The sequence below is a fragment of the Pseudonaja textilis genome, chromosome 3 (genome assembly GCF_049901715.1).
Source record: "Pseudonaja textilis isolate UNSWEBS1 chromosome 3, rPseTex1.2, whole genome shotgun sequence".
Classification (NCBI taxonomy): domain Eukaryota; kingdom Metazoa; phylum Chordata; class Lepidosauria; order Squamata; family Elapidae; genus Pseudonaja; species Pseudonaja textilis.
The window spans coordinates 148,163,141-148,175,791 of NC_141992.1; the positions used below are offsets into that span (position 1 = coordinate 148,163,141).

The 12,651-nt window shown below is 35.1% G+C and overlaps 1 protein-coding gene across 1 annotated transcript in view; it reads right to left on the reverse strand.

The window, feature by feature from the left end:
* The window catches only part of CDH7 (cadherin 7), a 120,623-nt gene that overhangs the window by 88,409 nt on the left and 19,563 nt on the right, over positions 1–12,651 (reverse strand). The window contains exon 2 of the mRNA XM_087931026.1: positions 11,918–12,334. Coding sequence (XP_087787152.1) covers positions 11,918–12,127 — 210 coding nt within the window. The 5' untranslated portion in view covers positions 12,128–12,334. The remainder of the gene's footprint in view (positions 1–11,917; positions 12,335–12,651) is intronic.

Consider the following 12,651-nt stretch of genomic DNA (forward strand, 5'->3'; position numbering starts at 1 on the left):
TTGCTAATATGCAGTCTATTTTAAACATGCTGTAGTTTCTAGATGAATACACTATGTCCTATTCTTTTCTCGATTTCCTTGACCTCAGCATTAACTTCTAAACTTGCTTAGTGTGGGAGGGAAATTGTTCAAGGTTACATCACATTAGATAAAACAGAAGCCCTTTCAGCAAAACACTTTTTCTAAAAAAAAAGTGCTTAAGTGTACAGTTTACCAACAATTTACCAAGCAAATAGGCCCTCAAGAAGATGCACAGAATGGATAGGAAGATTATCACGCCCAGAAGGCCTGTTTTGTTTTGGTGTTTGTTCAACAGATTTATTTCCTGTCTTTGGTCCAGGAATTCAAGATAGCACATGTAACATTCTGTTCTCCAGGTTCTCATTACAACAAGAACCCTATGAGGTGATCCGGGCTAAAGTCAGCTAGTAAGATTCTATGACTGAATTTGGATTTGAACCTAGGTCATCCTTGTCCTAGTCCTTGCCACCACACTAAACTGGCTTGAGCGTCTTAGCAATAAAAGCATGGAAGAAAACTTGGGAGATATATGCAAATAAGTAAAGAATTAAAGAAGAAATAAATAAGCAAGCAGGCACCAAAGGGATCAACAGCAACCAAATAGATGAAATAAGGTTATTATAGGTCCTCAGATAGTAGCCTCTATGATTATGTAAGTCAGTTAGGCTAAAAATGTTGGGAACAAAATAAAAGAGTTGGTCTAGAGACTTATATCCATATAAGTTGGAGAAGAAACCTTTTTTTTTTCAAAATTTTTAAGGGATGTATGCAAGGATTTCCATGCCCTGACTAAGGAAGACAATAAAAGGCCTACACAAATGAAATAAAAGCCAATATTCTTTTAAAATATATGCATGTTTTCTCACAAACATGTTTTTGAGAATGTATTCTTACTAAATATAATGAATGGAGGTCACAGATCCATAACAGACTCATGATTTCTTATTTCATCATTCAGAATTCCTTTTCTCTCTAAAAAAGAACAACAACACCTCAAGGACAGAAATAAATTTATTCTCTTTTTCCTTCTTTTGACAAATTATGTGGAAACATCTGTTCTTTAACTATGTGGCAAGAATGCACACAAGAGTGAATGTTTCTTATTTCATATTTTGGTTTCTCTGACCCTTGAAGGAAGAACAGCAGTGGTGTACTTCACAATCATTTTCTAATGCTAAATAATGACTTTCTAGTTCCTTTCTGCTCAGAGGATAATTGAGAAAAAATAACTGAGAGAAATAGCTTTGTCCACTAACTTTGTGTATTTATTTAGGCTGCAAAATCATCAATATAATGGCCATCAATTAAGAACTCTTTCCTGAACCCCACTGAAATATGTCAGGTGGTATTAAAAAAATGGTTACCCACTGTTCCTCATTAGCAAAAGAAAGTCCTTTGAAAAAGTACCTTCTGGAACAACAGAAGTTGCCAATTGTATCCTGGTGGCAGCATGTTCATAGAGTGGAAGTCATCAAGAAGATAATCATAAAAGTCTACTTAAATAGGTTACTTTTCATATATCCGAGATGATGATAACAATGATAATAATAGCTCTACTCCTTTCAAAAACTGAGGTTCTCTGAGTAGAAAACATTATTAAAGCCATTAAAAACAGTAATAGATCAAGGAGGGATAGGAAGTGTAGAGTATAAAAATGCTAACCCAGGATAATGATATCTGAATATATTAAACATTTGAGAGTGAATTGTAATTCTCTCAACACTACCTTAGTTAAATCTCTATTCCATTGATTACCATTAAGTGGTAACTGATACTAAGAAAATGGGTGATAAATTGGGATTAATAAAAGGGGGAAAAAAGGTTTGCAAAAGCAGAATTGAAAAAAGATAACTGTACACAGGAACTTCAGGAATGAACTTAGTGTATAAGTAATGTGTAATTATTAACACAAAGGAATAATAAAATATCAGAGATGTTCTCTATCATAGAACAGAAACAGTAGAATCATGCTATTCAGTCATACATACTCTCAGAAGCATTTTCACATTGCCTCTTGAATATCCTCACTGCTGTCAATTCTGCAATGCCAAATGCTCCCTCTGAGCCAATTAGACCTCTCTTCAGCAAAACAGTTCAGAGGTGCAAAAATTCAGCTGGCACTACATCCCTTGCATTGAAAGAAAAGAAAGTCTCCATCTCCTCCCCCTCCCCACAGTTTAAGAAGTTGGGTGAAATAATATTAAGAGAGGAAGAAAAAGAAAGAAAATGACCAAAGAATCAGAAGATGAGATAAGGATAATGTTCACAGTAATAGGAAATCATTAGCTGGACCCAATCTGATTCAGTCACCAAGACCAAAAGTTGGTTCTTCCAAACTTTTGGACTTGTGCTGGAGTCCATGCTTGGGGAACTGCTTTGTCTCCAGAAGACACATTCTGGAGAGAGAGAAGTTCCCTGAGGATGGGCTCCAGCATGACTCCGAAAGCTTGGAAGAACAAACCTCTCATCCTGGTGACCGGCTCAGATTGGGTCCTGCAACATTACCTTGGGACACATATATTTGCTTTCATTCATGGGAATTCATTAGCTCCACAACTCCAAAGTTAATGGTGCAAAACTCTTTTTACAGCACAGATGTTGGAAGTGAACCAGAAAGTAATCTGTTTGGTTGGAAGAGCTACAGAAGGCCTAAGATTTTGTGGGAGCAAAGGGGCATAGCACTGGCCCTGAATTGGCACAAGCCAAACATACGTACAGACTTAAGATTCATTCTAATATCTTTCTCATTTAGAATACTTTCAGATCCTTGCCTTTTTTTATAATTCAAGGTACTGAAACAAATGGACCATGCCAGGTGTCATATGCAATAATATGGCAGCTGTTCCAGCATTCCACTTTCCTTTTATCTGTTCCATAATAGCTCAAAAGCATAAGCTTTAAACCAATTTAAACAAATGTTTTATGTTTCAATTTGGTTTAGTGCTGGTCATTAAGATAAGCTCTTCCAAATAAAAAGTATGATATAATTGAAGAATTATTTATTATCTCTGCCACAAGAAGCCTGGAACTACAGAAAGAAGATGAATGCTTGAGTTGCATTTTGATGTGAAATTAACCAGTTTGCACTCTCAAAAACCTGTATGTTTCTAAATTTTAGAATGCAGTCTATTAACTCCCAAAAACAAACAGAAAAACGTAAAGAATGGAACCATAATACATACTGGAACTCAAGCAAAAGCAAACCAATTATCACAGGAATAGAATAGAACAGAATAGAACAGAACAGAATAGAATAGAATTTTGTATTGGTCAAGTGTAATTGGACACACAAGGAATTTTGTCTTTGGTGCATATGCTCTTAGTGTATGTAAAGAAAAAATAAAATGCATTCATCAAGAATCATAAGATACAACACTTATGCAAATCCTTGGAAAAGAAGCTAGGAATAGAATAGGTGGTTCTGATGAGTCACCTAGAAAAGTGGGAGGAAGGTATCTTGTAAAAGTTGAAGTGGAAAAATCAAAAGTCTCAAAATATAACAATGTGTTTGCACCCTATCAATCTTCAGTGTTATCAGACACAGTCAGGCTTTTTGAACCCTTCCTAGAGGGAAGATTTGTCATCCCATTATGCCGCTAATATTCCTAGCATTAAAGAAATGTAATCTCCTCCATATAAGTAAATGAAGCCTATTCACTTAACAAAGCACCTTGCAGTATTTACAGTGCAAATGAAGACATTCATGGATTACATTTGAGACAGTGGTGCATTAGCTCTTCTTCCCTCACCTAAAACAGTAAAAATGGCATGACTTTGTATTTTGCTATGCACTTCTCCCAGCGTTTCTTGTAAGTTAGCCATGATTGTTAATTGCTGGTGTTATAGTAGATTTATGTTCCATTAATGATACAATAGTGGGAAATTATAGAAATGACTTGTGCTGTTATATTTTGGTCCTGTGGGTTTGCTGAATTTTCATTAACGTTCAAATTGTGTTGTCTGAGCAATTCTTGAAAATAGTCCAGAGTCCGCTAGAAACATTTCCAGCTTTAAAAAGACTACCTTGCTGCTGAGAAGCTAGGATTTTCCTGCAGACTCCCTTGATTAGATTCCATAACTCAGACGCATCTTATCCTACAAAGTACTTGATGGAGGATATATCATTTCAGCACACACAAACATCACTGATTGAACTATAGTTTTCTAATCTAATCCTCCATATTTTTCTCCTGATATATTCTCCTCTAAATGAAATGAGCTCTAGTTAACCAGTGAGTTCCACCTACATACAATAGTTAACTTTTTATTTAAAGTGAAAGAATGTATTCAAAATAACAGGTACAAAACTAGTTATTTTCATTAGTTATTCCACTAATAGAAAACTAAACCAGATTTTTTCTTTCTCTCCTGCCTACTTCAAATCTATCTTCATTCTAGTTTTGCTAATGTGTCTACTAGATTTTTACATGGAGTCTCCCATTAGACATCTCCTAAAAGAAGCCATTATAACTTCCAAATCCTGTCCCACCTCATAAAATTTAATTTTGTAATCTCAATTTCTCTCTAAACTTGTGTTTGTTTATATGTCTAAAGTTGATAGCGCTTGCCCCAACCTTAGTGAATGATCATTCTGAGGTTTCTTTTCATAAAGTTTGTAAATGTTTTCACCAGATTGTCTAAACCATCTCTAATCCTAATTGATTCAATTTGTCAATCTCATCCTGGCACAAATGCTTTTCTATTTTATCCATGTGGACTATTTGAGCAGAGTCTCATTACTATGAATACGAAACATATGGTAAATAGTTTGAAGGACTCCTTTTGCTTCTTTCACATGCTCACATTAAAGCCTTCTGTCTTCAAGATATCTCAGAAAGCTTTTATGTAAAGTATGACAGTTGCATTGAACGGCCTTCTGTCAATACATACAGCTTGCTTTATAAACGCATCATGCTTATACACTAAAGTGTGTAATTTAAGTCTTTTTACTGTTTTTAGAATGCTTGTTTTATTTTACAGCCTTTTTCCAATTATCTTTAAAGAGCAATGCAGTACGCTATTTATATGCATTTTTGATTCAAGAAAAGATCAATGGGAATTTTGCCAATGACTTCAAGTGTATCAGCTCAGTACGTACCCATTATGACTGAGATACTCAAATCTAAATGAGCAGGCAATCCAGTCCTCTAGATACAAGTACGTTTTGGAAGCAAATCAACTCAAAACAATGGGGTTCATTCTCAAATAAGAGTGAACTTCAGGTCACCTAATGTTACCTTGCATCCTGAATAGGCTACAAATGGCAAAACTTTACTGTAGAAGTTTAATATGCATAACTGTAACCAAGCTAATTTTGTCACCGAAGTTCATATTTGATGTATAAGCCTTCATATCTTACAAGTCTTAGCCTTCAGAGTAATGCTCCATCTTCCAGCATTTTCATCTAATGTTCTGGAGGCAGAGGGTAATTGCCACCAAGTATAGACAGTTCACTGGTAAGAAGAACTAGTTGCCAATAGCTTTCCTTGATATTCAGTTTCAGTGTATCGTCCCTCCTTTAGTCCATTAATGAAACTCAAAGTTTTAGTATTTTGTTATGCAAATGGAGAATGCTATTCTCAGCATTGTAGAAATGTCTCACAGGCAGCTTTTTTTTTTCCTGCGATTATAATATTACATTGGTATAAGTTCCTGTTGATATGTATTAAGTAACATATATTATGCCTGTTTAAAACATGTTCTGTTTTTTTGTATTGGCACAAAATTATGGTATTTTCATTTATCAGCATAGCATCTTTACTTTTGTATTGCCCACATGTAAGAATCCATGGAGTTGTCTACTTTGTCTACTTTAATTTTTGGAATTAGATGCTAAACAGCTGTGCTAGTAATGTAAATAAAATCCTTAAAATAAGTATGTGTGTTTGAAGGGGGGGTATTTGTAAATCTATTGTGTCAGCTTATTCATAGCATTCTGTCTATACAAACTTACATCTGCGGTAGTTAAGATTTCAGAAATAAAACTGTTATCAAAAGTAAAGATTCCACATAATAATTCTAATTAAACACAAAATGCATAAATATATTTACCTATACTTAAGCTCCCCCACCCCCCATTCAGTCATATCCAATTCTCAAAGACTGCCACAACAAATTCCTGAAGTTTTTTCAGCAAGGTTTTTTAGAAGTATTCTGTTGTTGCTTCCTTCTAGAGCTGGGAGAAATTGTGACTAGCTCAAGGTCACCCAGCTGACATTGTGACTAACATGAGACTAAAACTCATGGTGTTCTGGTTTCTTGCCCGATGCCTTAAACAACAATACCAAACTGGGTCTTACAAAGTATAATATACTTACCTTTGTTTTTAAAGACAAATAATCAATCCTTTCCAAGGTTCATATCAATATTAATCAACAATAAAATAATAAAATAACTAATCAACTTAACATAGTAATAAACAATGAAACCAAACAATTAGCTTTTAGAGGAAACAGCTTAAAACTTCTTTCTGGTATTGAAAATATTAAAAATCATAGGTGTGCAACATAGAAGACTGGTTACCCTTTTCTGCTACAATGAACTCCTTCTGTGAAAGAAGTATATGGCATATTTTACCTGTGCCCAAGGCACTAGCATGTCCTGAAGAAAATTATAATAGAATGAAAACTTAGAACATATTGAAAGTTTAACCATGAACTTTGAAAACTTCTAGTTCTATAGATTTCAGTTCCCATAATTCCTAGCTAGCATGCCACTGCTTGCAATTCTGGAAATTGGAAGTTCACATATTTGGAATTTGCCAACTCTGAGGAAGTACTGCAATACAGTAGTTGCATTGCACAGAGATGATTCAATTTGTTTTTTGTTGGTTGATTTGTTGGTTTGTTTAGAGTCTGTAGAATATAGATGTATTGACTCAGTATCTCTGAAATTACCCCAAATCACATTTTAAACCACATTATATCATACCACATTGCACTGATTTTAAACAGAATTTGGTAAAATCCAGCTATACTTCCATGGGCCTTCCAATGCATACTCAGAGCATGTTTCTTTTAAAAAAAAATATTGTTTAAGAGCAAAAGGAATGGAAGGTGAGCAGGGCAAAAGAGAAAACTACTAGCCTACTTTTCTCAGCAGGAAGAAAAAAAAATTGCATGATTAATAACCATTGAGCCAGTAACATTTCTCTGTAGAGAATACAGCACCATGGACAGTAGTCTCCACTAGAAGAAGCCAATTAGTGCAGATTTTCAACCTTTTTCAGGCTAGATAGCATGTTAATAAGGAGGGGGAATCCTGGTAATCCAGAAAAAGTCTAGTCTAGTGAAAGGAAATTAAGTGCATTCACATTCTTTCATGCGTTTCCTACATTATTGTGAAAATTTAGAGTTCCATTGAACAGTTTCAAAATCTCTGTGTTAGAAAACGATGATTGTCCTCCAACTCTGCCCCCCCCCCCCCCACCAAATACTCTATATTTTGAGTTCTCCATTCCAGGCTGGCCTAAATAAAAACCAGACATGCTCCTTTTATGTGTCAAAGACAATCAGTGGCTTCCAATAGTCCAGTAATTGGACTACAATTATTATCAGCAAGGCCAACGTTTAATTGTTGTGAGAGTTCTAACCATTATCTCACCAGTTTTTAGGTAAAATGATGTACTTCACAGATTCAAAACCCTCCTTGACCATTATCTGTTCATCTGTTTTTTATTGGAAAAATAAAATTATTAAAATTAAATAATGCTTAGACCAATAATTGGTGGATTCTCATGAAACAGACTTAAAATATAGAAGCGCATTGCTTCAAAAGATTAAATTACTGGAAGTAAAGCTGACAGTTTGGTCAATCCCTTTTAGTTTGGTCAATCCCCATTAGATTGTGTTAGCTTTTGGTGGTTAAAGTTGATTTAGGATTATTGAGAAGAAGAGTATGTGGAAAGGAGATCATGAATGCTTATAATGAAAAGACAGTAAGGACATTTCATGCTTATGAAGGGCAAGATTTTAACTTGCATTTTCTTTTTCTTTTTTATTGTGGTAAGTCTATTCTGGGCTCATTGTTGTGATATTCATATTTGTATGAAACATGGTAATGTAATTGATGGGGTTGTAGCAGGATTCAGTGGCCATTTATTGACCAGGGTTAGCCAGCTGCTTACCACCAACATATAGTATAGTTATCTTAAAGGACTTCATAGCTCTACTACTGGCAACTGAACTGAATTTATATTTATTTTATTACAACTCCATAAGTAAAATCCTCACAAAAATAACTCAAATCAATAACTTCAGTCACTTATCAAGTTGTTTCCCCTTCATTAGAAATGGTAGAAAATGAAAATGCACGATGAGTCTTTAATATTATAATTGGAATGCAAGACAGGTGGCAGCTTTGTAATGGCTTTATGCTTGAGGAAAAAAAGACAAAAATCCATAAATAATAGGTCCAATATCTCAGCACTTTCTCTGTTTTATCAGTACAAAATAAAAAGAATTCATGTTCCTAAACTTAAGGGAGAAAAGTTTTACCCTGAATGAAAAACTTACATATATTTACTTTGTGTGTGTGTGTGTGTGTGTGTGTGTGTGTTACACACATATTATTCATGAACAGGCAAAGCAATTCTAGTGCCAGATTCACTGGCTATGAGATTTAAAGTGGGAATGAAGCTGCTCTTCATTCATTTGTTTTATTGGGTTCTCTTTATCTAGATTTAGGACTTGTGTGGAGAAAATATCACATTTTAGATCCTTTTGATGCAGAAATATTGAAAATTTACAAGGGTTCACAAACCTTTAAGCACCATTTGTAACCAGTGTCCCAGATTTATTTAAGGTATCATTTCTTCAAGTCTTACTCCTCGTACAACAGGATCCTAAGCATATAATTTTACTATGTTACTTCCTTATTTCACTTTGGTTTTCTCAAACCCCACAAACAATATCACAAAACATTTCAGAGTTGCCTGGAACCATAACATGGGTGACAAATAGATTTGCTAAATAAATAAAAAATAATTTTATATTTAATATGAATCTAGAAATATGCAGTTAAGTTTATTGCATCTACCTCCTAGTTAGTAAGTATTCTTTAGATTAGAGATCCTGACTTGCATAGAAAAATATGAATATTCTTGAAGTAAAACAGGGCTTTAGTTGCAAATACGTCTCACTGATATTGACCTAAATATGGTCTATACCACACAAGTGACTAAGAAGTGTAACCAAGTCCATCTTTTATCTATAGTATATGAAAACCTTTATGGATCAAGGCCAAGATGGCCAGGGAGATTGGTATCTATGAATCAAATGATATTTTCTTTCAGATTTCCTTTTCTGTTTCTTATTTTAAGTCTTTCGTTTCTTTTCCTTCCTATTTCTTACTCCTTTCCTGAATAAAGTTTCTTAACCTGAAAGGAAATACAATAGCATGATTGGTTAGTGAGCTCCCTGCTGAGCATGGACACTTTCTGAAAAAGAATAATCTGTCCAAGTACCTTTATAATTATTTTAATAATCAGGAGATGTTGCTAGACATGGATACAGTGAGGCATTTTTGTTACCGCTTCTAACAGGATAAGATACAAAGATAGGTAAGAAAACACAATACTTTCCAAATTATCTTCAAATCATTCACAACTTTCTTCCAACTTTTTATCAATCTGTCATTAAAGAGCTATAGAATAGAGCTACAACAGGTAGCCTGGGCTGGTTATGTATAATCACAATCAAAGTCTTTGGAAAGAACAGACATAACATAAGCTTTACAAGCTTTACAAGGAAAGAAATGGCCTAGAGTATAGCATATTGTTACAGGCCTGAAAGCATTTTACAGCTGTGAAAGCTGGGATGAGGGGCAGAGAAGTTGAAAAAGTAGCTGAACCGCAGACCTGATGGGGGTACTAATAAGCATTTGGTATCTTGGGAAGAAGATATGCTTAAAAGCAAAGTGAGGGGGAAAATTACTTACTAAGTGATTTCCATTATGATTAACTTTGGGACAGAATAGTAAAAATTTGAGACAATGGGGAAAAAATGGCGTAAAACCCAGCTGTTAGACTGGCACCATTTGCAGGAATAAGATATTGTGACAACCAAGCATTAAAACTATAGATAGGTAGGTAGGTATACCTAGGACATAGGGTACTATAAAAATTCCTTCAGAATTGTTTTGAGTTTGCTTTCAAACTATAAATACCTGCCTTGCTATTTGGTCCAAGGCTACTCTGAAGGCATATGTGGAACCTGAAAACATCCACTTTTCCATTCATTCCTCCCCCTTCCCAAATTGTCATTCCACTGAAGATGATCAGCTGCTAACCATGTCAATCATCTGTTAATGCTTTGGGGTTTTCAGTGTCTTTCTTTAAAGTTTTTTTTTGCCCCAACACAGATTTTGGATTCTGCCTCCTCCCTTGCAGTGTCCTTTCTCCATTTAGAATTGGAACTGGATCTAATCTTGGGTGGATATATTGAACTGTTTTAGTTTCCTCATTATAAATTTCTGCTGATCCTGTAAATTAGTTAATGGGTTGCAACAATAATGTCATATGATTAGAAACTCATTTATCATTCAGCTTGTTTAGGTTCCAGATTTTCTTTTATGATGCTGTAGTTTGCTTGCTCATTTATTTGGAAATGTACGATAACAGCAAAAACTATTGAAATGCAAAACTCATAGCTTTGGAATTCTTATCAGTACCAAAGACAAAAGAAAATAGATTAAAGAACATTAAGGTTGCATGCTTGAGCAACCAAACAAAATACAGATAGTATCAAACTATGGTCCATGTACTCTTGCTTGACATGCGTGCATTTCCACATAAGTTTTGCACAGCTTCAAACACATGTGCACCGAATGTTAAAATATTGTGCCCTTATTTGCATGCCAAACAACACTTTGCTTAAGTACAAAAACCATAAAGAAATCAATTTCATCTCAGAAGTGGGTAGCATCTACTCACTCTGAATACTCTACAAAATTAAGAAGAGTTGGTGTAGTAATTGGATGGCTACCATTGGGGAAATCCCAGTGCCATAGAATAGGTTAGGGAGGTTGCAAAAATATTTTCAAAGAAGGTAAATGGCAACTATTTCCAATCATGGCAAGAATATTATGTAGATATGCCATGTAAGTCACCAAGTGACTTGACTTAACCCATTTAAGCCAGTGTTTTCTTCTGTAATAATAAACATATTTAACTAATTTGGTCCCAGTGCACTAGTCATTGCCAATTCTTACTAGCATATAATCAATGGAATGAACACTGCTATTGAATGTCACCTTATTATTTGACTTAATGTGGTTCTTGAGTTGTTGAAACTGCAGGGACAATCCATGAGCTCCAGAGGTTATGGTTGTTCTTCTCGAGCATGTACTGCTGTACCAAAAGTGTTTTTTCAACTGGACTTTGTTTTTCTTTGAAGATGTTTTGCTTCTCATCCAAGAAGAAGCTGTAGAAGCTTCTTGGATGAGAAGCGAAATGTCTTCAAAGAAAAACAAGGAAGTCCAGTTGCCTCTTGAAAAAGCACCTTTGGGACAACCATGACCTGGAAGACTGAGAATCTCCATAGGCATGTAGTGCTATAGTTCCTCAAGGCAGTGCAGCTCTGAGACCATATAAGAACATAAGTACTGGGTAAACATTTGGGGACAAAAAAGTCATATTGCCGGCTACTTTTTGAAGTAAAAATTCTTAGAGACGTCTGCAAGTAAAAGAATTGCTTAAAATTGCAGTCCTTGCATTATCAGTCTCATATAGCTTTATTTATCTTGTGTTCTGAGTAGGCATTTGGGAGTTATTGCCTACACACAGCAAGATGACAGCTGGTTGAAGATGGTACTTTACCCAAGACAATTCAAAATCAAATTGTAATGGTTTTCATTAGACAGGAAGTTCTGTCAAATGAAATTAGATAAGTTCTCCTACCTTTCCTACATAAAGAGGATCGCTTCCCATGTATTCCTCCAGTACGAAGAACTGATTCCACACCCAACTGCGTTTGGTTCGTGGTCTCCCCGGTTGGAAGTAGGGCTTTGATCCCGATCTTGGCAGTTCTGCTTGGCTCATCCCAGAAAGACAGAGGAAAAGAGCTAGTATCTGCAAAAAATGGCAGAGCTCTACTTTGCCTAATTTCATTTTTCTTCTTCTCCCTGTGCAAGGAAAAAATAAAGTAACAACAACAAAACAAACAAAATAAAACTTGAGAAAATAACAGGCAGTTCCACTCGTCTTAGCAAGACATCCGCTGGGATTCCAGACGTAACGACTTTTGTTTGATGAAAAAACAAAAATCACTCTCCACTATTGAACATTCTTCACAAGAGGATGCAGCATAAGAAGTACCTATAAAAGAAAAGGGGAAAATAAAGACGAGAACTGTTGTCAGATATATATACCTGAAAATTACATTTCTTTTAACTTTCATATGTGAACAATGAAGTTCACTCAACATTTCATTTATTGAATCAGATATGAGCTAGGGGTAATATTTCAACCTACTGAATGCTATTCCTTCAACTACATTAATACTTTTCAGTGATGAGTTTACACCTAAGTACTATGGGTATCAGAAAGAAGACATGTTTGTTGTCTTAACCAACCAACCAACTGGAACTGATAAGAGCTCATTTGAATTTCCAAATCTCCCTCCCTTGATTTCT